The 22118-nt window shown below is 53.9% G+C and overlaps 8 protein-coding genes across 8 annotated transcripts; 3 read left to right on the top strand and 5 right to left on the bottom strand.

Annotated features, from left to right (window-relative positions):
• Positions 1-125: 125 nt before the first annotated feature.
• Tmbim4 (Protein lifeguard 4) lies at positions 126-1111 on the bottom strand (the record flags this gene model as incomplete). Its single annotated transcript, XM_032021313.1, has 3 exons — positions 126-617; positions 683-856; positions 935-1111. The coding sequence occupies 3 exons, from the start codon at positions 1109-1111 to the stop codon at positions 126-128; spliced, it is 843 nt and encodes a 280-aa protein (XP_031881575.1).
• Positions 1112-4855: 3744 nt separating this feature from the next.
• CGGC5_v010506 (Sphingosine N-acyltransferase-like protein FUM18) lies at positions 4856-6583 on the top strand (the record flags this gene model as incomplete). The annotated part of the gene is made up of 4 exons (XM_032021312.1): positions 4856-5102; positions 5268-5581; positions 5632-5919; positions 5969-6583. The coding sequence occupies 4 exons, from the start codon at positions 4856-4858 to the stop codon at positions 6581-6583; spliced, it is 1464 nt and encodes a 487-aa protein (XP_031881614.1).
• Positions 6584-10005: 3422 nt separating this feature from the next.
• CGGC5_v010507 (uncharacterized protein) lies at positions 10006-10439 on the bottom strand (the record flags this gene model as incomplete). Its single annotated transcript, XM_032021311.1, has 3 exons — positions 10006-10137; positions 10208-10340; positions 10405-10439. 3 exons carry the CDS (start codon positions 10437-10439, stop codon positions 10006-10008), a joined length of 300 nt encoding a protein of 99 aa, XP_031881684.1.
• Positions 10440-11258: 819 nt separating this feature from the next.
• Positions 11259-11967, top strand: CGGC5_v010508 (uncharacterized protein; the record flags this gene model as incomplete). The annotated part of the gene is made up of 4 exons (XM_032021309.1): positions 11259-11358; positions 11414-11485; positions 11540-11746; positions 11813-11967. 4 exons carry the CDS (start codon positions 11259-11261, stop codon positions 11965-11967), a joined length of 534 nt encoding a protein of 177 aa, XP_031881589.1.
• Positions 11968-12364: 397 nt separating this feature from the next.
• Positions 12365-14177, bottom strand: CGGC5_v010509 (uncharacterized protein; the record flags this gene model as incomplete). Its single annotated transcript, XM_032021308.2, has 2 exons — positions 12365-13840; positions 13953-14177. 2 exons carry the CDS (start codon positions 14175-14177, stop codon positions 12365-12367), a joined length of 1701 nt encoding a protein of 566 aa, XP_031881705.2.
• Positions 14178-16012: 1835 nt separating this feature from the next.
• Positions 16013-16828, top strand: CGGC5_v010510 (uncharacterized protein; the record flags this gene model as incomplete). The annotated part of the gene is made up of 2 exons (XM_032021307.1): positions 16013-16235; positions 16293-16828. The coding sequence occupies 2 exons, from the start codon at positions 16013-16015 to the stop codon at positions 16826-16828; spliced, it is 759 nt and encodes a 252-aa protein (XP_031881594.1).
• Positions 16829-17057: 229 nt separating this feature from the next.
• SID4 (Acyl-CoA ligase SID4) lies at positions 17058-19212 on the bottom strand (the record flags this gene model as incomplete). Its single annotated transcript, XM_032021306.1, has 3 exons — positions 17058-18824; positions 18926-19118; positions 19181-19212. The coding sequence occupies 3 exons, from the start codon at positions 19210-19212 to the stop codon at positions 17058-17060; spliced, it is 1992 nt and encodes a 663-aa protein (XP_031881595.1).
• Positions 19213-20100: 888 nt separating this feature from the next.
• Positions 20101-21283, bottom strand: OCH1-0-0 (Initiation-specific alpha-1,6-mannosyltransferase; the record flags this gene model as incomplete). The annotated part of the gene is made up of 2 exons (XM_032021305.1): positions 20101-20168; positions 20221-21283. 2 exons carry the CDS (start codon positions 21281-21283, stop codon positions 20101-20103), a joined length of 1131 nt encoding a protein of 376 aa, XP_031881593.1.
• Between the last annotated feature and the right edge of the window lie 835 nt (positions 21284-22118).

Consider the following 22118-nt stretch of genomic DNA (forward strand, 5'->3'; position numbering starts at 1 on the left):
CGCAAAAGGAAACTATCCATACACTACTATGAGAACGCAAAAGCACCATTCTATTAAAACCATGTTGTCGGCTTGCAAGTCCAATCTCCCTGTTCATCCTCCACCTGTTGAACACACAGTCCAGCTTAGTTGTTCTGCTGGCTGTTGAGGATCCTCAGAATAGCCAGGAACAGATTGATAATGTCAAGGTACAGGCTGATGGCGGCGGCGATCTCCTCCTCGACGTGGTGCTTGCGCATGACGAGCTGCGTGTCGACGAGGATGTAGGCGCTGAAGATGAGGGCGGCGAGGCCGCCGTAGACGAGCTCGCCGGTGGAGCTGTAGGGGAAGAAGGCGGCCATGAAGCCGAAGAGGACGAGGCCCCAGAGGGCGCCGAAGAGGTAGGGCATCCAGGAGGTGAAGTCGTACTTTGTCTGGCAGGCGAAGAGGGTGAGGAAGACGAAGATGCCGGCGGTCAGGACGACTGCGTTGAGGACGATTTCGGTCTTGTAGAAGGAGACGATGACGGAGATTGTGTAGGCCTCGGTGAGGGTGAAGAGGCCGAGGAAGAGGAGGTTTGTCGGGTAGGACTTGCGCTTCCAGTAGGTGAGGAGCATGAAGACTATGGAGCCGAGGAGCTGTGCGCGCGAGAAGTGTTAGCTGGGTGTTGCGTATACTTTGGTGAACGTTAGGGGAGACGTACGGATGCCCAGACGAGGCCTGGGTGAGACTGGATCCATGTCTTGTAGCTCTGGCTCCAGAAGCTGAGGGCGGAGACAATGCCGGTGGCGATGAGCTGGACGGTGAGGATCGCGTAGACCTTGCGGATGAACTGGTTGCGGATGTCGGTTGTCGCTTCGGCCACGGAGCCGCCAAACTGTCGATGCGTGTTAGTCTGTGCATGTTGCGATGGCGCGGTGCGGCGCAGGCGAGGAAGGGAGCAGGGGAGGCTTACCTTGAAGTCGTCGGGGATGTCATCGTCCTGGCTGCTGCGCGGGGCGCCGCCGCCGAAGAGGCGGTCGGTGTCGGCGGCCGCGGAGGCTTCGGCCTGGTAGGCGGGGGGCGGCTGGGCGTAGCTTGTGCTCTCGTCCGGGTCGCTCGTCGGCGCGGGAGTGTACTTTGCGTTGGACATTTTGGCGGTTGCTCTCTCTCTTTCGTGTTCGCGCTACTGTGAGGATATCAAAAGGGGTTTGGCGATGTGGTTGCGAGAGTTTGCGGTGCGACGAGGAGGTGGAGGTTGGAGGGGAAGGTTAGCTGGAGGCGACGGGTGTAATGGAAGGTCGTTGTCGTCAGGATCATGTGGGGAGGGTGCAGTGGTGATGCGACCGGCGATTATGAGATTGTGGCTAGTGGCTGCAGCCTGGAGCCTGGGGTAGAGTGTGGCGGAGTCGGAGGTGGGGTCATGTGATGGGGGAACTTGTGGCGTTGGAATACACGGGGAGAATCTTCAAGGTTCTGTTTTGGTTTGTGCAATGCCCCTTTATGATGGGGGGTGTAGTCAACTACACGACATATCATTATATGCAGAATATGCAATTTGACCTCCCTGCCACCTTGTCGTCTCGTTCGTTCCTGAACGCGCCCCCTTGACAGCAAGCGCGAACGCTAAAAACGGCCGCGAGGCAGGGGCACGCTTCTTGCGCTCTCTGAATGATTCAATTTGGGCGGACAGGCTTGGCAAACGCGTGGTCTGATGTTGCCATGTTGGGTAGCAGTTGCAGCAGCAAGCAAGCAGGCAAGCTGGCTGCACTATCCTGCTGCTGCCCCTCACTTCTTGATGCAATCGCGACCGCCACTTCCATTTTTGCGACAACAGGCAGCTGTTGTTCTTCAGCGAGAGAGAGATGGGATGAAACGCGGCATCCGATATGTCGGTGTAATGGTCTGGCTGCCCTTCCGTGCATGGAACATTTCATGTGAGGAAGAGGCCTAATCCTTTTCGTTTAGGGGGGGGGCTGTCTGTGATGCGAGGTCCGTCCGTATTCGTCTGGTTTATTGTACGGATACGTAAGTGCAGCCTCATCATCACATTTTTGGGTTGGTGGTGCAGACAATAGACATGTCGCGGCTCAATAATTGATGATGACGAGCCCTTTCGGGGGTGTCATCATGGACACAAAAGAAGGTCTCTACCTTAGCACGGAAGGATGATGTAGGAAGAGCCTTGGGAGTGACATCTTGCGGCTCTCTCGAATCTTGCGCTGGCGATTTAGTGTTCTGACGGCAGTAGGCCGACTCGCTCTAGAGGCGAGTTTGGGAGAGTGACGATTGGTTGGAGGGGGCGTGTGGTGTGTGGGCGCGGCGGCTAAAGGGGTTGTGTACCTGAGAGTGACAGCACCCGACCCGACTGCGCATCATCTCCAGAGAGTGAAAAGTCGCTGGCTGGCCCTCGCGGTGATGGTGGACGTGCCTGCCGGAGTCGGTGGACGGGACGGGTTGACCAAACATTGTTTATCGGCGCATTGTTTGGTTGCACAGATGGGAAATAAGGAGCACTGAAAAAAAAAAAAGGGGTGGCACGGGAAGAGCTGGAGCAACACGGACGCCAAAAAAGAAAAAGCAAAGAGAGAAGAAAGTGATTGACAGGGGGCTGGTATATGCCAAACGGCGATAAGTTGATAAGGCGCTGGGGTGGAGGAAAATCACTTCATTTTAAAGTGAACGGGCAACGAAGATGAAGATTGTCCCCTTCCACCGTTTCTCGTCGCACTGGCGAATTGGCGTCCGTCCCCCCGCGGAAGCCCGACGTCTTTTTTTTCCAATAGCCGCCAACTCGTTGTATTCCGTCGCATCGACAGGGAAGAATTGGTGGTCGTAAACGAGATTCAATGACAATCCAATTGGGATCAATGGCTCGCCAAGGTCGAAACTTGTTGAGGAAAAGGGCGACCCGCCACTGCTTGTTTTTTCCCCTCCTTTTATTTTCCCTGTCTGTATCCGTAGCCTGTAAGTACGCTACGAATACTCCTGGAGTTCTTGCGAGTGCTTCGCTTCCTCTCTCCACGCTCAGCAGCAGCGGCCCCTCCCCGTAGCATGTCTAGCGTTCTGTCCCGTCCTTGGCCCTTGGTTTTGGATATTGCTGTTGTGTCTTTACCATGTTGCTGTTCTGCACCCCCGTCCATCTGTCGTAAGCCCAGTTTTTCGTCTAAATAGGCTTTAATCATTGGCGAGTTTTGGGAGCCAAAGAACCAGACAACGACGGTAATGGATTCCGACATGGACGAAGGTCACGGAGAAAAACGTGGTGCTTTGCACAAATGACACTGGCGGCGGAGTGTGGACAGGGCCAGTGGTATAGTAGTCTCAATTTTAAGCTCCGTCCAATTCCACGGCTACGGCTGCAGGTGCAAGCAATGGGCACACACACACCCGGCACACACGACAAGACAAGGCGGCGGCGGGATAGGGGTCCCCCACCATTCCCTCCAGCGTCCCTCGAATAGAGAGAGCGAGCAAGTACGTACCTGTTTCGTACCTTGATTTCGTCCATTGAATGGCGGAAGCCTGTGCAAAAGACGAAGAGGAGGACCCCTGTGTCACGGTTGGCCCCTTTGGTATCCGTACCTGCCCTGAGCACCTGGGGCCCTTTCCCTTTCCCTCTTCTGCAAAGGAAAGGTCGCAGGTTGCCCACATCCCTTGTGTTGCCCTTCCATCTTTTTTTTCCCCTTCCCGCCGCCCGCCGTCTTGTTGCTCCCTCTGCTACGGTTTTGCTTGGCTGCGTTGCTCACCGCCTTTGATGAACCCTCGCTGCCGCTGTAAAGAACGGGCGATCTGTGTGTGAGCTAGACCAACCCAGTCTTCCCCCCTGTCCAGTCCCAATGGCAGTTGGCCAGGGGGGAAGTCGAATTGGTTGACGGTCAGTGGCCACCCTTCGCGGGCGGCGGTCGACTGGAGGGCCCGGCTGCTTCCCTCCCCGGGGGCTGTGGACATGGATGGGACTGGACACCACTCGCTGGGCCTGGAAGGCGTGGAAGTGGAAGGGTGGAAGGGTGGAAGGCTACGGCGCGGTGCAAGGTTCAATTGTGGAGTGGAGAATTGCGAGGCGAGTGGTTCAAACTTCAGCGCTGCCGTCCTGGATGGTGTTGCGCCCTTCCAAATCCGCGTACCTTGTACTTAGCAGCTCGCAAGATTTCGAGCTAAACATCCACACGCGGTAGCAAGAAATTGCTCGCAAAAGGTACCCTCGACTTCTTGTTCCCCCCACCCAATACCCAACCCACCTCACCTCGCGTCTCTCATCTTTCACTCTCTGTGTCTCTTTCGCTCTCCAACGAGTCTCCAGTGACCGGCAGGACGCAGCAGCACCACCACCACCACTACCACCACTGAGCGCTGAACGAGAAAAGCACACCTTACACGGAGCACTTCTGCTGCACGCCCTATCACGGCAGCTTTCTGGAGCAACAGAGCACATCCCGGTCCATCCTGGCCCAGTACCTGTGTCCTCCTGTCCAGAGTTCCAGGTCCTGCCACCGTCTCCAAGGTTCGGTCTGCGTCTCCATTGTGTGCGACGCTGCCCTTACAATCCCATCTTTCTCGATCTTCAACCTCCCTAAAACCGACCTGGTCGTTCGTTTCCTCCCCTCTCCCTCCCCTCCCGAGTCCACGAAGCAGAAAGCGCCCCCTTCGACCGAGAAGCGCTCTGCTCTGCACCACCAATCCAACTCGCGCCTGCAGGGAATCCCTTCCACGACCGCCCGCGTCGCTATCAACCCACCGCCGTCAACCAACCCGGCCTTGACACCACGGAAAAAGGGACAACGCCTCTCGTCCTCCGCTCACCGACCATCACGGTCTTCCCCGCGACCTCAATTCGAGCCGTCGCCTCCCCAAATCACCCCATTGAGTTCCAATTGGGGCTCAGTCACAACCCAACATGGCCGACACCGCCGGTTATGAGGCGGCATCGCCAGTCTCCCCAATCTCTCCCGTCTCCCCCGTCTTCGACAAGCACAGCTCCAAGATCAAGCGCAACGCCAGCACCAAGCAGCTCAAGCTCATGAACGGGCCCCTTTACCAGCAGGGCCACAACAACGTCAACGTCGTTCTCGTACGAAGGGTCAGGAGGAAAGATGACAGCGCCTGGAAGATGCTGAGCAGGTGGATGGTCGAGAACCAAGTCGGTATGTCTGCGTCTTTGTCCGCCTCCTTTGCTCCCAATTACCCCACACACGCGCCCGATCCCAAGCCACTGCCGGAGCAGCCCTATGTTCCACGGCAGACGATTGCTTCGAGACATTGTCTCCATGTGTGAGGTCGCAGACCATGCTAACGGTCGCCGCTTTCAGGTCTCTCCTTCAACCTTCTCGCCCTCCTCTTCCTCGCCCACTTCTGCATCCCCAAGGCGCAAGCCCACACGATCAAGTTCTTCACCCTCTCCTACAAGAACCCCGAGACGGGCCTGTATGGCGCCGGCCTCGGCGATGCCTGCCTTCTCACCTTCTGCATCATCCTCTTCACCGGCCTGCGCGCCGCGACCATGGAATACGTGCTGGCTCCCTTGGCCAAGGGTTGGGGCGTCTCGAAGCGCAAGGACCTGACGCGCTTCAGCGAGCAGGCCTGGCTGTTGATCTACTACCTCGTTTTCTGGCCTCTGGGCATGGTCAGTGGTCCCAATGGCATAGTTGCGCAACGCAAACTGACATTGCATAGTACATCTACAAGACGTCGCCTTACTGGCTGAACCTGAAGGAGCTCTGGACGAACTGGCCCCAGCGTGAGCTGACCGGCCTGAATAAGTTCTACATTCTGGCGCAGTGGTCTTTCTGGCTGCAGCAGATTATCGTCATCAACATCGAGGAGCGCCGCAAGGATCACTGGCAGATGTTCACGCACCACATCATCACCTGCTCCCTGATCTCCGCCTGCTACGGCTACCACATGACCCGAGTTGGCAACTTGATCCTGGTCCTGATGGATGTTGTTGATCTCTTTTTCCCTGTATGTCTTATCCTCTCCCAATTAACACCAGTGTGCTAACCATGCGCAGCTTGCCAAGTGCCTGAAGTACGTCGGACTCAACACTCTCTGCGACTTCATGTTCGGCGCCTTCGTCGTCTCCTGGCTCGTCGCCCGCCACATCTTCTACGTTATGGTCTGCTGGTCGATCTACACCGATCTCCCCGAAGCCATTCCCGAGGCCCAGGCCTGTTTCTCTGGCAAGGCGCCTAACGTGGCCGGTCCCTTCCCTGCACCCGAGGGATCCATGACATGGATGCTCGAGCCCTTCTACAAGTTCGACGGCACCGTCTGTTTCCCGAGCGTGATCAGGTGGTCTTTCCTTATTCCCCTCCTCGCCCTTCAGGTCATCACCATTGGCTGGTTCTTTATGATCATCCGTGTCGTCATGAAGGTTCTCCGCGGCGGAAATGCCGAGGACACTCGCAGCGACGACGAGGGCGAGGCTGAGGAGGAGGCCGACTACGTCTACGAGGAGGCTCAGCCTCTCGAGCAGGAGGTCGGTGTCGAGGACCTGGACCTCAAGAGCTGGGAGCGCAGATCGGGCATCAAGAGGCAAGCGAGCGCCTCCGGCGTCAGCCTGCCGGGCCACAGCGATCGCAAGGAGCTTCTGGGCAGAATCGGCTGCGAGAAGCAGGTCGACTAAATCAGCATGATGGATACCGCAGTCTTCCATAAAGCATGAAAACGAGGCGTCACGGGGAAGGGAGAAGACAAAGACGTCCGGATGTACAAAGCTGGTGTGGGAAGAAAGGAGTTCAGAGGCGATCGTACTCGGGCCGGATAGGTACGACTGCCGCATTACTATTTGCTAGAAATTCATGTGTGCCACACGCCTGGATGGCGGGCACCAACACAGGCATAGATGACATTTGGTTTGCTTTATCAAGACAAAAAGGGAAAAAAGAGTTGTGTGCGCGGGAGGTCCGGGAGAGGATCCGTCTCGTCGCATTGGGATCTATTCACACAGTCGGACGTATTGAGAAATGAACCAAAAAAGTATTTTGAGTTGATGCATGACGGGAGTGCGCGTTTTGATTGTGACTTTTGGTGACGTGTAGTTTGATGTAAGTGTATGTGATTGATAGGTGTGCGGAGCCGCCTGGTGGGGTCCGACGCCGAGTCTCCGTGCCGGTGCCGGAAGCTGGCGACTACCTACGATGCCGGACGTTCTGTTTGTGAGGTGAAGCTGACGAGTCCTGCTAAGTGGGCGATAACGCCACAGATCCCAGTTGCATTAAGTTGTCTAGTCCCCTCTCCTTTGTGGCTATATAAGGTCCTCGAGAGGCAGGATGATATCTTCAGGCCAAATGGGTCGGTTCTATGGTCTACAGCTTTTGTGCGTGCTTCTGAATCTGTCAGCGTACGGCTTTAAGTCTCGGTTGTAATGCAACTCGTCAGTCAGCGGCAGAAGTTACGGGTGATGTGTGTCAACGGTTGTCTGTCTCTGTCTGGTTTCGTTGCTGCTGGTTGTTGATTGGGGGTGTATTTGAGTTTGTAGTTACGGCGCAGCCCCCCCGCAAAAAGACTACGGCAAAATTCACCCTATACGCGGGCACAATTCTGGAAACACTATATGGGCACTTTGACCTGTGCCCTCTACCAATTAAGGAAAACAGTACAGACACCCCATACGTTCCTGCTGGCAGGCAAACCCTCTGAACATCACAAAGTCGAACGCGCGCCCTGGCCGAATAGACCGGCGGAACAGCAACGGCGCCGGCCGCGCGGCGTGGGGCCAGCGGCGGCGGCGCCGCATTGGGGGTGTATTTATAGGAGGGCTTAAGATGGGTTGAAGATAAGGTCGAGATTGGTTCAAGCTGAGGGGTTATGGTCTTTATAGTGGGTCAAGGGATTGATGCTGGTGACATTGATAGCCATCAATACGAAACCATGATTCATTGCCGTTGACGAATAGTCTACTAAAGAGCGGTGCTTTTATGGATGAACGGGGCCTCTCTCAATATCCTTAGCGTCGGTTGTAGGTTCTGGCGGCTGGGGCGCTAATCTAATAAGTATATATATATATATGAGAGAATTCGCTTGAATTCGCCTTCTGACAACCCAATAATCGGGTGGCCTGTTCCTTCGACCAGTGCGACAATCTGTTAACACCAAGCTTTCGGGGACTACAGGGGCAGGTTGGACATATTTTGCAATCTCGCTAGTGAATTTCCTCCAGGAGAACTCGTCTATCTCTTAGCGTTTCTCTCGTCCAGTGGCATTTGGTGAGTATTCTATCTGTATGACGTTCAACCACACACACGTCTTTGTTAGAGTGAAAATCTTCATATAGGATCAGAAGAATTCTTGATCTAATTCAATAAAAAACCGAGTCATCTTCTGCGACCACGTTCTTCATCAGAGATAGGTGAAATTTCATTGTTTGCATTGAACGTCCTCAGAATTAGGTGTGCTTAAATAGCTGGCGTAGGTCAATGTTTACAGTGCCCGGGTGACAATGGCCTTTCCATCATCTCTGTTACAATACAGAATGGCCATGCGGTGATGAGGTAGATATCGTCTTGAAGTTCGACGCAGGTAGATATGAGCCATCATCAACTTGTCTGCATGTAGGTGGCTTGCTTGATGCGCTGTAGACTGGGTATAAATTCTCGGGTATGTATGGGTTCTCACCGTTAACCAATCAGGCAACAATGGCAGTGTAGGAAAGCAGGCAACTTGGGCTGTTGGGATTAACTCCACAAACGGATGCTGGCTGGGCTATTTTGTTGCGGGCACTGTTAAACGACTTCAGTCAAGCCTCAAGGTCCTAGCTTTGTCGCTCCCCCTCTTCAGCTATGTGGTGTTCAAGCTAGAATACGTCAGGAACCGGGACTGTTGTTCCGCTCGCTGACTGTAGTTTGGACCGAGTCTTTGCTACTGCCCTTGATGTGCATGTATTTGGGCCTAGTTGTCGAATGTTTTGAAGTGATCGAGCTGTTGGAATACCAGATGATCTTTGTTGGTGCACACGAGAAAGAACGTAGTTTGAAGGGTGGCTTTATAGCTGGATGTTGGTCCTTGAGGTAATGGGTCTTGGCAGGCTTCGTGAAACGCTCTCGCCTTCCGCGCTGTGCTAACATTTGTCGTCGAAGAACAGACTCCATCCGGTGCGTAGTAAGTACACAAGGGCCTTGCTGCGCTAAGCTGGAGTCCCTGTGAAGAGAAGAAAATAGAGAGCAGTATCTATCAGTGTGTCATCTGGTGTTGAGACGAGGCATGAAAGAGGCCCGTCCTGATCCCAAAGCATCTGAAACCTAGATCGATCCTGTGATACTTTGTGCTATTACAGCTGGTGGCTTCGGTGTATGTTGAATAATACCGCAGCAACGCGGACGTTGATGAATGGCGTTTTCAGAACGCGCCCTCACATAATTTTATTGCGTTGGGGGCTCAGATTCCTCGCTGAGAATGTATATCTTCAATGCTCATCTAAAGATCAAGACAAACTTTGGCTGGCGTGCATTGTCATCCGTAAACAGTTGAGCTCATTAAGATGTTGTTTTTTTAAACTTATTGAGACTTCTTGCTAAATAGTCGCCGCAGAGAAGTGCTACGAGCTGGTAGTCACGGGGACAAGGTGTCCACTGGCTGCCGACGGGAAGGTCTCATGGTAGGATGAAACCTCTTTCCACAGCTTGACGACAGAGACTGTGTGCGAAGGCGAAGATGACCTGAATAAGGGGTACGACTCCCTTCGCAGGTTTTGACTATCTGGGCAACTGCTGCTAGCTAATGATCTAGGATATAGGGACTGAAGAGACACCGAGAATAGCAGGCATACCAAGATCAAGACTACAGGAATGACCGGGCGGCGGGAAGGAATGGACCATCTTTTACCTGATCTGTTCAGCTTGGAATATCTACTCAGGCAGCAGAAATTTGTTCAAGACGTAAGCCTGGTATTCGTCTCGATACAGAATCAGTGGAGGTCAAGTTCACACATTATCAACACTAGCCCGCTTATGATTACAAGGATTCAGCGTTTCCTTAAGAGCTCAGCTACATTTCAAATGTACAACAAGATCAATCCCCTCAGACCATCTAGCTCTGTCCTTGATCATTCTAATTGGGGCAAGAGCCAGTGTAGTGCTCGCAATTCGCCCTGAAAGATGTATCCGGGACCTCCTTGCCGTTCTCAATCTTGAAGTAAAGCCTGGCGCAGTCGGCATCGGTGATGGTATGGCTCATGATGCACTAATACGTGATAATCAGCAACATGCTGGCGAGAGCCGCGCATCAGATGAAGAGCGTTTGTGAAACTTACGCCATTGATGTTTCGCGCCTTGTCGCTGCAGAGCGCTCCTCCGAAAGCCTTGCAAACATGGGCGGCTGCAACGATCTCGGGCCTGTTGACGTTGAAGCAGTTGCACATGTAGGCGTTGGCGGCGACGGTGCCGCTGTCCAGCACTATTAGCCAGGTCGTTCAACTCAGGAGAAGCAAAGGTGATGAAAGATACTCACAAGGCAGCGAGATACATGTACTGAAGGAGCTTCATGGTTTTGGTGGAGTACGATAGGTTGAAATCAAATCACAAGTGTAGTTGTTGGTTTGGATTATTCGTGTGACGAGTATCGAGGAGGCCGGTGATCTTATACCTTTGCGGGAGAAAAGTCGTGATGGTTTCTTGACCTCATTGATAATTCACATGCAAAAGACTTGATACAGATACGATGCCTGTCACGGAGATGACGGAGATTGGAGATTCTCAACCGAGTCAGAGCTGTCTGACCTAGACCCTCTCAGGAATTGAAAAGTTCGATATCCCACTGGCCACCAGAGCACTTCCTGCGCACGGCTACTTTTGACTTCGCATCGTGAGCACGCAACCTCGGACAAGCTGTCACGAGATATTATGTAGTAGATGAGAAATCTTGTAACTTGAGACACACTTGGTAGATCGAATTTCATAAACTTCTCGTATCTTGTAAAAGTGTGCAAAAGTCCTCTGACGGCCTCAAGCTAATAAAATTATCCCACAACTATCCCACCGGCCTTCAGAGATATTTCCTCAAATGCAATAGCTTCAGTTTAGCTTGGGCCTTTAGATGGTCTGTATCCAGATATCAGACTTTTGCACGTAAATTGAATACCTTGATGTCCGAGTTTGGAATGCTTTGAAGGGGATCAAGATGCTTCTGCAATTGAGTACTGAATCGTCCACTCGTCGCGCCATCTTAGAAGAACACGAACCGTCTTAAACATAAAAGGCCCTGATTCTATCGCCCTCGAGTAACGCACCTCTCATCTTGTCCTCATCAAGATTTTCATTCATTCTTTTCAATCATTGCCAGACCACTGTTCGCTCATTACCAAAATGAAGACGTCGAACCTCATTACTGCTCTTGCCCTTGGCGTAGTTGCCTACGGGATACCTGTTGCCGAAGATCCTGCCAACAAAGAGCTCTTGCCAGCAGGTAATAATCCTCCCGTTACTCCTCAAATCTCGCAGACAGCATTGACTATGTACAGGCCCGGACACTTGGACCCCCGCGCCGGCTGATTCGGTCAGTCTTGGGAACCTTGCTTCCATCGACTTGTCCAGTAAGTCCTTTTGCCCAAGGTCAATGTGTAATGATGACTGAAAAGGCGCGCCAGACATCCAGCCCGTAGCCGACAATGTCAATGTCGAGGAACGAGGCCTCGCCCCCGCTACGATCGCCGGTCCGACTTTCCATCCCGCTTGGCTCCCTCGAGTCCGTCCTGCCGCCCAGGCCATCACGATCGCGGGCCACGCGCTTCTCATGACAGCCTGGGTCGATGCCCAGAACCGCATCTGCATCATTCTTGATGCAGCTTTTCCAGGTAGGTCACAATGTCAACTGCCGTGTCATGTAGTTGTGACATTGTGCTGATGCTTGCTCTACTCAGGTCTTCATGGAACCATCATCGCAGGTGTGCAGAATCTGCACAACAACCTGGCTGTTCTTCCTCACGTCTTTGAGCTGGGGAAGACCTACGTCGCCCCGGACAACCAGGCAGAAATCCAGCCTGGCGACACTTGGCGTTGGTTCTGGTTCAAATGAGCACAGTCCTTCCTGGGTTGGTCAGAAGTCGAATATTGGGTACAGAATTCAAGTGGTGGGTATCAATGTCAACAGTTATCCGCCCGGTCAACCATAAGTATCCTATCGGATCACAAGACTCAAAATCAAAATCGCCCATTACCTTTCGTGTGTTCGCCGAGCGAGAAACAGTCGATGCGACTAGCATAGTGCTACGGAGTGGTGGAGTCTCCAAATTGAACCAAATCAACTCTAATGGTGCATGGAATGTGATTACTTGGAGGTAAATGTATTTTTCAGTCAAAGAAATGGTTTTCGTGATTGTTGTACAGATGGTGATACATGAAAGGGCAACTACACCTAACACCACAGTAATGAATACAATGCATCTCGCCTGAGCTCACTGACAATACGCCCATCAATACCAGTCTTTAAAGACGAAACGCCGCTTGGCACTGGCATCCCGTACCAAGCCATTCAGCCGAAGGCTTTCGCAGACAGAGGATGCTGGCGGCCACGTCTTCTGGTCTTCATCGTCATAAATAGCGTCTTCATCGTCGCTGTCGTCCCAATACGCGACCTGGCCGTCAACCCTTTCCACTATATGCGAAAGCTGACGACGCGGGCCTGCAACCTTTCGCCACATCTTCAGAGTCTTTTCGACTGCCTTTACAAGCTTGGCGCATGGGAGGTGTGGGAGGGAGAGTCCCTCTTCATAATATTCCGAGTCAATCTCTACCCTGGTGACCGCCTGGTCGCCCTCAACATTGTACCGGAACAAGAATCTTCTCAACTCAGATTCAGCCCAGATCTCCATAGTCTCCAGGTTTGGCATGCGTAGGGCTACGCTTGCAGCGTCGCGGAGCAGCTGATAGGGTGACACTTTGGAGTCCCCCCGTCTCTCATATCGGGTTGACAGAGCCACGCGCCTCAGGTTCGGCCAAGCCGCATCCCCCGAAGTGTCTTTCACTGCGGGATCTTCCAAAGCCCGCGTAAAGAAGTCTTCGGCGTCAACCGCGTTGGACAGGGAAAGTTCTTGGAGGTTGCGGCAACGCAAGCTGGCTGCCACAGCGGCTGCCACAACCTTTTTGCCAGTCCGCACCTCTTGGGGAGTTGACACGCCCATTTGCTGCATCTCTAGGTACTCTGAGCGTGCCTCGTACAGAGAGAGCGACTCTATAGAGGATGGCAGTTTCTGGAGTAGAGCTGTGTTGGCCTTTTGGCGCTGCTTGACGTCTTTGCCGACAGCTTGCATGGGCTCGTAGACAACGCGTTCGAGACCTGTCAAGTGCTTCATGAGCTTCTTGATGGTCTTTGCTGTGAAGCTTCGCGTTGTGCTTCGATTCACTACAAGCTGATGAATGAATGGGAGCGTGGGTAGTTTCAAGTCGATGTTCTTGAAATGCAGGAGATTGCCGATGACGCGTTCTTTCTCGCCATTCGGATTCTCGAACAGGTACATAGCTGCGGCCGGGTTCGTCATCACAGTTGTCATCATCCCTGCAGCTTGTTGGATGTGGTCGTTGCGCAAGTAGTGCGCGTCGTGTTCGACGTCCGGAAAGGAGTGATAAAAGTCGCTTTGGGAGCCGGCTCGTATCTCCAGGCTGATCCTGTAGTAACATGAGATGTCGTCGTTCCAATCTTTGAGGGCCAAAAAGAGTTGCTGTAGGGCGATTGTGAAGCGGAGATTGTTGTTGTCGATTTCCAGGTCCGACTCCGGTCGGCCGCATACCAAACAACTGTATTTACCGAGCATGATCTCGAGGGTGACGTTCTTGAGCAGTCTCCGCCGATGGCCGGTGATAATGGCTTCGAATGTCGGAAGCTCAGAATCCGTACGAGAATCATCCCATTTGAGGTGGAGAGACTTGAATGTGTGTTCCTCAATGAAGACCTGCCAGTCTGCACACACTTGCCCAGGACGACAACGCCGGCTTGTTTGAGGGATCATTGATGAGGTCGTCCAGAATCATCCGTCGGATTTCAGCGGGAAGCTTTCTCCATACTAGGCGACTAGGAGGTGAAGGTTCGCTTTCGCTGGTCTTGCTCTTCTTATTTTTCCTCTTCTTGTTCTTTTTCTTCTTCTTGCTGTCTTCGTCGTCGTTGTCGTTGTCTCTGGGTGCAATCGAGGTCTTTGTCTTGTCCTTAGTCGATTCCACGATCTCGGGTCGCGGGAACGGAGGTTTCAAGTTGGTCGTGACGCTGCCAGGGCACAAACTTGAGAAAAACATTCTACCGGCTTCCAAACTGTTGGACGATGTGTGTGAACTGATATGGAATAACAGTAGCAGACGAATCTCAGGCCGCGGCCATCACATTTATAAAGATAACCCTTGCTCGAGATCTTGCAACGGGGACGCGGCGGCGCGTGTCGCGTCGTACTTCGCGTAAAGTGATTCCCAGGGGCTGGTCAGTGGTGCCAAGGGTTCAAGACATTACCGCACACTAAGATGCAGCCGAAAGTCTGTTACCCTGCTCACCAGCAGCAAAAAGCAATGAAAATCATGAAGTAAAGCAGAGCGGAATTCAATTCGTCATGAACCCCCAGTCTCTCATATGCACTTGTGGGGCCAAAGCAGCAAACATACAACAAACATTCAGGGGCTGCATGGTACGTTGGTGATAGCGCAGCGGTATCTTCCTCCTGCATTGATTGCACAGAGGCAGATCGGCGCAGCCAAACTCCGTAAAGAAAAGAGAAAGGAAAGGGGCGCGTTTCCCCGAGCGCGTCTTCGCGCAATTCGACCCTAGGCTGCGCTGCCCGGCTTGATATGACTGAGCGTCTTTTGATGCATTTCTGCCGTTCGTGACTGAATGCAGGATTTTAGCGTGGATGCTGTAAGTCCTTAGCACTTCAAGTCTACCAGGATTGAGCCAAGTACTGCATTATTTCATGATAACCAAAGTGATTTGCGAACCCGTGTTTACTACGACTGATGGGTCCCCTCGGCATTAGGCTTTACGGCGTTTGATTTAGTTTTAAGACCGCCTAATCTTCCGGTGTCTGCGCGGCTATTTTCTATGTACCAAACTACTTGTTACGGACGATAGTGACGATTCAGAATAACGACGATAGTATTAACGGCTGTAATAGTAAAGTAGAGCAAGGTATGTAACGACAACAAAAGTAGTTGCTCCAGTACAAACAGACCAGGCGGTCTCTAAATATTGGTTTTGATGTCGAAAACCCGAATCATCGGCATGCATGCTTTTTTGAAAATGAGCAATGACACATGTACCTTCCGGACAGCATACGTGGATAAGCGCAAGCTGGAGAGCATTACAACGAATGTAAAGCATCACGCGTTCAGACTTCATGGTAGGTAATGTGATAAGCAGCGTCGACTCGAATTAAAATAGTAGGAGAATACAAGACCACAGCAGGGCTATTGTTACGTCTAGGTGAGAAAGCACAGCTAAGTGCTCTGCTGGGCTGCCGCCTGACGGCTTACATCCCATAAGCGGTGGAGAGTGCATTTTGATTGGTCAAGAATGAAGCGTTGGTGCCACCGACCCATCTTATTTGGCTCATTGATCACCCACCAATGTAGGGACGTCGTGTCTCGAAACTCTCGATTGAAAGTTGGGGATCCCACGAGTCCAATCTACTGCTGGTGGACTGCGGTGCAGCTCGCGACCAATGGGATAACCACACTATAAAATACCGACAACTTTTGCTCTTCGCCCGAACAACATGTCCGCCCGCATGCAGTCTTTGGCAAAAGCAATCAAAATTAAGCCCAGATGATGGACAACAGAGACGCTGCAATTCTGCTGCAACGCAAAAGACTCAAAACAGCATCCGATTCATATTCCAAAGACAGGCTCGCATGCCCATTTTATCGCAACAGTTCCGGCAATCACCACAAACACCGGTCGTGCGCAGGACCAGGCTGGTCAACCGTGCATCGTGTCAAGTGAGCACACCATTCCCTACTGTTCCAACTTTGATGTCATTTAATTCTATCGTTATTTATTTTTGTCCTGCTGTTCTATTTATTTATGGCTTACCTTGCGAGCCTTCAGGGAGCACATCTTGCGGCAACATGCACGACCAGTCTACTGCATGCGATGCTCTACTTTCTTTACCACCGAGACAGAACTAAACAAGCACCTCACGCTACCTATTCCTTGCCCTCTGAAAATTTCGACCTCTCCCCCTGTGGGATACAACAAAGAACAGGAAAGAGCTCTAAGAAAAAGAGGTCGAGGTCCTGCAGAGAAGCAGTGGAAAGAGATATATAAGATTTTGTTCCCCCTCGTGTCGGAGGAGCTCATCCCAAGCCCATGTACGTTTGTGTGCAGACTCCACAATGAGATGCGCGTTCACTTACAATCTCGAACAGACTATGAAAATAATATCGAGGAATGGGAGAAACGTCGGCGCAGAGACCTGGACCAGATGCAGACTTACCTCGGGCTCGAACTGCCGCGAAAGGTATGGAGGCGTCTTGAACAGACCAGCTTCCAGCTTCCACAGCCGCTCCAACGCCAGATATTCCGTCAGGTGATTCAAATTGTCGAGATTGCCCATGCAGATACCTTTCAATCATACCGACAACAGGACATCAACTTGCCAATGAGGACGGATGATCCGGATATTACCAGCTACAAACCTTCCAACCCCGACTCTGCCCCACAGTCTCAGACGACTGATGGGTGTGGTCCCGAGGCCACCTTGGAGCCCCCCGGCCTCTCTGCGATGACTGAGGGCACTACCCATGGTGGGCTCTCTACGTCAGCGACTGGGGACATCTTCGAGCCATTCGTACCTTCGTCTGGCCTCCAGTATGATCTTGATTCTTCTGTGGGCGACCCTAACGGTATGGGACAACACCATGAGGGCGCAGACTGGATAGATAGTCAGCTTTGGCGATTTTGAAATGGGACTTTGAGCACGGGAAGGAAGAATGTGTGGCCTTATGAGACTTGTTGCGTTCTCACAGAGTTCTGCTTGGCGGACTTTGAACTCTCTCTGCACTCTCGTGGCAGAGTAAAAGAACAACAAGTTAGATATGTCATTCCTTAAATATTTCATTTACTGTCATCATAGAAAACACACCCAATACTCCATAACAATGCTGTTCTCAACCAACCCATTCTCCTCTCACCTAATCCTTCTTCTCCCCCAACATCTCCTTGGCCATATCCCTCAACTTGAACTTCTGAATCTTCCCACTCGGCGTCTTGGGATACTCGTCAATCCAAAATACATGCTTCGGCACAAGGTGACTCGAAAGATGCTCCCCCACCCACGCCCTGACCGCGTCCCTCGTCAGCACCTCCTCATCCCCATCCTCCCCCTCCCCCTTCCACCCCTTCTTCACAACCACAAACGCGCCCACGCTCTCACCCAGCCTCTCATCCGGCACGCCTACCACAGAAACCTCCTTCACCCCCTCCATCTGGAACAGACAATTCTCCACCTCGAGCGGGTGTATATTCTCCCCGCCCCGAATAATCAAATCCTTAATCCGCCCCGTGATCTCAACATACCCCTCCTCGTCCATCACCGCCTCGTCCCCTGAGTACATCCACACCGTCCCCTCCTCATCCTCCACCCTCACCTCCGCCGTCTTCTCCTCATCCCCCCAATACCCCTTCATCACAAGGTACCCCGCCGCCGCCAGCTCCCCCCTCTCCCCGCGCTCCACCACCCTCCCCCTATCGCCGGGGTCCACAATCTTCACCTTCGTATGCGGCATCACCCGCCCCACGCTCCCCGTCCGCTTCTCAAACGGATCCCCGGGCGCCGTCATACAGCTCACCGGGCTGGTCTCCGTCATCCCGTAACAAATCACCAGCTCCTCCAGCCCCACCGTCTCATACAGCCGCCGCATCAGGCTCTCCGGCACACTACTCCCCGCCGCGATCCCCTTCCTCAGCCCCCGCGGCATCTCCCCCTGCCTCACGCCCCCGGCCCCGCTCGCCAACGCCTCCAGCACCGCCACGAACATCGTCGACACCCCGTACAAGCCCGTGGCATCATACTCCGCGACCATCCTCACCGTCGCCGCTGGATCGAACGCGGGGCTCGGGAAGAGGATCCCCGCCCCCGTCGTCGCCGTCGCCATGTACCCCAGCACGCACCCGAAGCAGTGGAACAGCGGCGGCGGCACGACGATCCTGTCCCCCGGTACGAGCCCCATCCGCCGCGCGATCAGGTGCCCGTTGTTCAGCACCGACGTGTGCGTCAGCATCGCCGCCTTCGCCTGCGAGGTCGTCCCGCTCGTGAACTGGATATTAATCGTCTCGTCGGCGCGCAGCGCCTCGTCCGGGACCACGCTGCCCCGCCCGCCGGCGAGCAGCTCCTCGTACCGCGTCAGCGCCCTGTACCTCCCGAACTCGACCTGCGGGTGGAACGCGAGATTATCCACCGCCACGACCGTCCTCAAGCTCGGGACCGCCTCGCTCTCCACGCTCCCCTTCTCCAAATCCGGCACCAGCGCCCTCAACAGCTCGAGGTTACTCCGCCCCCGCCCGGGCTTATACGGCAGATCCGTCACCTTGCCAATAACGAGCACCTCGACCCCGAGATGCCTTAACGCGGCGGCCACCTGCTTCGCGTTGAAGCCCGGGTTGAGCGGGACGAGCACGGCGCCGAGCTTGAAGGCCGCGTAGGTCAGCGCGGCGAACTCGGCGCCGTTGCCGAGGGAGACGGCGAGGCGGTCGCCCTTGCGCACGCCGAGGGAGCGCAGGCCGTGCGCGAGGGAGTTGGAGAGCACGTCGAGGTCGTAGTAGGACAGCTCCGTGGTGATGGGCGTTGTGGAGGCGGAGGAGAGGGCGGTTGGGGCGCGGGCGACGACGGCGGGGCGGTCGCCGTGGGCGGAGACGATGGAGGCGAAGTGTTCTGGGATTGTGTGTGTGAGGAGAGGTGGCTAGGACGGGTGTTAGCTCTGAAGTGATGTTTGTGGTTTGAGGTGAGAGTGAGGTCTTTCTCTCATGTTTAGGAGAAAGGGCTAGGAAGCGAGTCACGTACATCCTCTGGACCTTGGCTGAAGCTCAACGGCTTGGAGCTATAAGCCCTGGCAGAAAGCAGCCCTCTGCCCGCGATCCTCGAGCTCGTCCACCTCACGAGGCTCGAGGCCCTCGCAAGGCGGCAGGCCCCAGTCACCGGCATCCTCATCTTGCACTTGGTCGCGGACGTCGAAAAGGAAGCTCTGTAGTCCTCACTTCAGATCCTCAGAGATTGACAGACAGACAAAAGACATTAACAAGAAAAAGGTTGACGAACGGGCGGAACGTAAATCTTCGCACAGCTCTCATATGAGAGAGCCGTCGTTGCTTGAGAGGTTCCGTCCTGGCGGGTACGCAATAACCGGCAGCCAAGGCTAAAACAACAAGTGAGGGGAGGCTGGTCGCTTCTCGGCTCTGGCAGCTGTCTGGTATGCGGTGTTGCGCACTCCCACCGGACCGCGTCTGGCCGGCGGCCGGGGGGGTCAACCTACCTTACCCAACCTAAGGTCCAGTCTTGGCAGAGGGGAAGAGAGCTGAGAGCTCCAAGCTTCCCGATCCCAAAATGCGGAGAAAAAGGGGGGAAATGTGCGGGGTTGCACGGCGCCGCAACACAAGCGACAGGGAATAACTCCCATTGCAGGTCCACGGTGACGTGAACCTCGGCCGGGGGCCCGAAGGAGCCACCTGCGAATGCCCAGCTCGCTTCATTGCTGTCACGTTGTTGGCCAAGTCGGCCAAGCTTCCGCTGCGGGTGATTGCAGGTGCGTCAACGAATAGACAGGCCAATGCAGTGGCTTGGGTCCCCTAAGTTTCCAAGACATTTCACGAGCCATGTCAACAAATTGCATCGAGGGGCTTAAACTTTTTACCGCTTCATTTCTGACTGTAACTGTCTGGGGTATATGTACCGCGATGCTAATGACTGCAGTCTCTCGGCCCTGCTTGTGAAGGCCGTCCTCCTCTTGAGATCTGATGGTAACTGGAAATGGACCTCTATGCCGAAATCTCTATGCTTTTCCTGTTTTGCAGAATATGCTGTTCGCTCGTAGTTCCTTCCACCGGTGCCGTACAAAGCCAATTCAAAAATCAAAACACGTGAAACCCCGTCCGCACCGAAAACATGGCCTTTAGGACGCCGCTTGAGATGCAATTATTAAAAGACATATGCCGAAAGAAAGGTCGTTGCTGTCATGGGGTTTATGAGGAGGAGGCCTTCTCCTCGTTCTGCTCGCCAATATGGCGGAGCTCCTCGGGCTTCCATGTGCCTTACATCCTCGTTAGCTGGAATTCTGGAGTCATCAATCAACTGTATCTTACCCTCAAAGTCGTGCTTGACAAAAGCCATAGGATCATCATAATCCTTGGCACCCATTTGCTGCACACCAGGGCTGAAGCTGGTGATGGGAAGGACCACCACGTCGCCGACCTTCTTGGAAGTTTCCATGCCCGTGAAATTCCTCCAGTCGATAGGGCCCTTGGAGTTCTTCAGGTCGAAGAAGCGCGGGTCGTTGAAGTAGTCGAAGATGGTATCCGTCCAGACGGCCGGACCCGTAAACTCGACAACGTTCTTGTCGATAATGTTATCAAGCAGGCCGGCTCTCTTGCGCTTCAGGGTCTCCTGCGTGATGCGGGTGACGATCTCGCGCATCACAGGGTGGCCAGGCTTAGACTGGATGGTCCACTGGCAGAACTGAATGCGACGGCTGTACCAGTCCTTCCAGTCGGGGCGGTCAGGGTCGGCCTCGATGCCGATGACCAGACCAATGCTCTCCCGGGGGATGCGCTCGGGAACCCACTCGAGAGCAGACCGGATAGCATAGGTATCAATGTCGGAATAGATGCCGCCGCGCGCAAGCAGGATCAGGTATCGGAAGAAGTCGGCCTTGAGGACGGGGAGAGGGAGAGCGTCGTACGCGGCGAGGACTTCGGGAACAGAGGCGTAGAGCAGACGGAGCAGGTTGACAGCGACCTTGTCCGTGATAACCTCGTGGACGAAGCCGGGATGCTGCTCGGACCAAGACGCCTCCTGTTCGCGGAAGCTGAACTCCTCCTCGGCAGGCGTCCACTTCCAAGTCTGCCAGATGTAGGCAGGGAAACGCGTCTCGACGTCATAGGGGTATTGGTACGCCAGCTTGTCGGCGAGCGACATCTTGGACATGTCCATCATGGGCTTTTGTCCAGTCACCTTCTTCGGGAAGGAGGGCTCCATGCTGTCGATCGAGGAGGCATGTGACGTCTTTGAGGACTCTGTCGTATCATGATTCGAGGCGGCGACGGGAGCTTTCGTGGAGGTGGTTGTTGTGTCGTGGGAGGAGGATATTAAGTAGAAGACGATTAGGAAGAAGGCGGCCGCGGCGACGGCTCTCTTGGGGGTAAGCATGGCGAAGGTGGTATTGTAAAGAGCGAGTATTCTTGTTGAATGAATTGACGACTATGAAGTCATTGGGAAGTCGAATTCCTCTTGGCAAAGACGGAAGCTGTAGTGACGGCGACGTTAAAGAAGGGCGTGTTGGGGGCCGAAACGAATGCGACGTGGTTGCTTAAAAAAAGCCGTTGGGGACGTCTAATTCGGAGTATAAAGAAGGCAAAGCCGCGGCAGTTGGAGGGCCTGGACTACGGCTTGGTGATTCCTGCGAAACCAAAAGAGGTGGTGTCAGTTTGGAAACTATTAGGAAAAACGGGCACGTCGGCAACAGGTTGAGGCGCAAGAAGCTGCGCAGCGAAGAGCAGGCGGGTAGGGCTGGCAGGTAAATGAAGTCTGGGTCGGGGGAATAGGGGAGGGAGCTTGTTCAAGGTTTGGGTGGTGAAGGGATGAGCTGGTAGCGGATAGAGAGTGCGTGGGGCCTGGAGACGTAACGGGCAGACGAGGACCGGAGCGCACCTTTGGGATAGCGTCGTCGCAGAGAGAGGCGCAGGTCAGGACGGGACGACTGGGTCGAGTTCCCCGGCGATCGATCTGAGAGCCAAGACGAAAGAAGGTGAAGAAAGACGAATTGACGTCGTCGAGACTCTGGGTGGGCAGAGTTGTTTTGTTGTAGACGGCAAGTTGGCAGAATAAAATGGGCGAAGATATTATTAGGGGACTTCGCCCAGGGTCCTAGTGATTTTTTTTTTGTCTTCGGTCAGGGCGATGCGGCTGGAGGACACGATTTGGGGTGGATGCAGGGCTGCGTAAGATGGCGGATGGCTGTGCTTTGCCGCACCGAGTACGACTG

This window comes from Colletotrichum fructicola, assembly GCF_000319635.2.
Source record: "Colletotrichum fructicola Nara gc5 chromosome Unknown KSG_Nara_v1_contig06, whole genome shotgun sequence".
Lineage (NCBI taxonomy): Eukaryota > Fungi > Ascomycota > Sordariomycetes > Glomerellales > Glomerellaceae > Colletotrichum > Colletotrichum fructicola.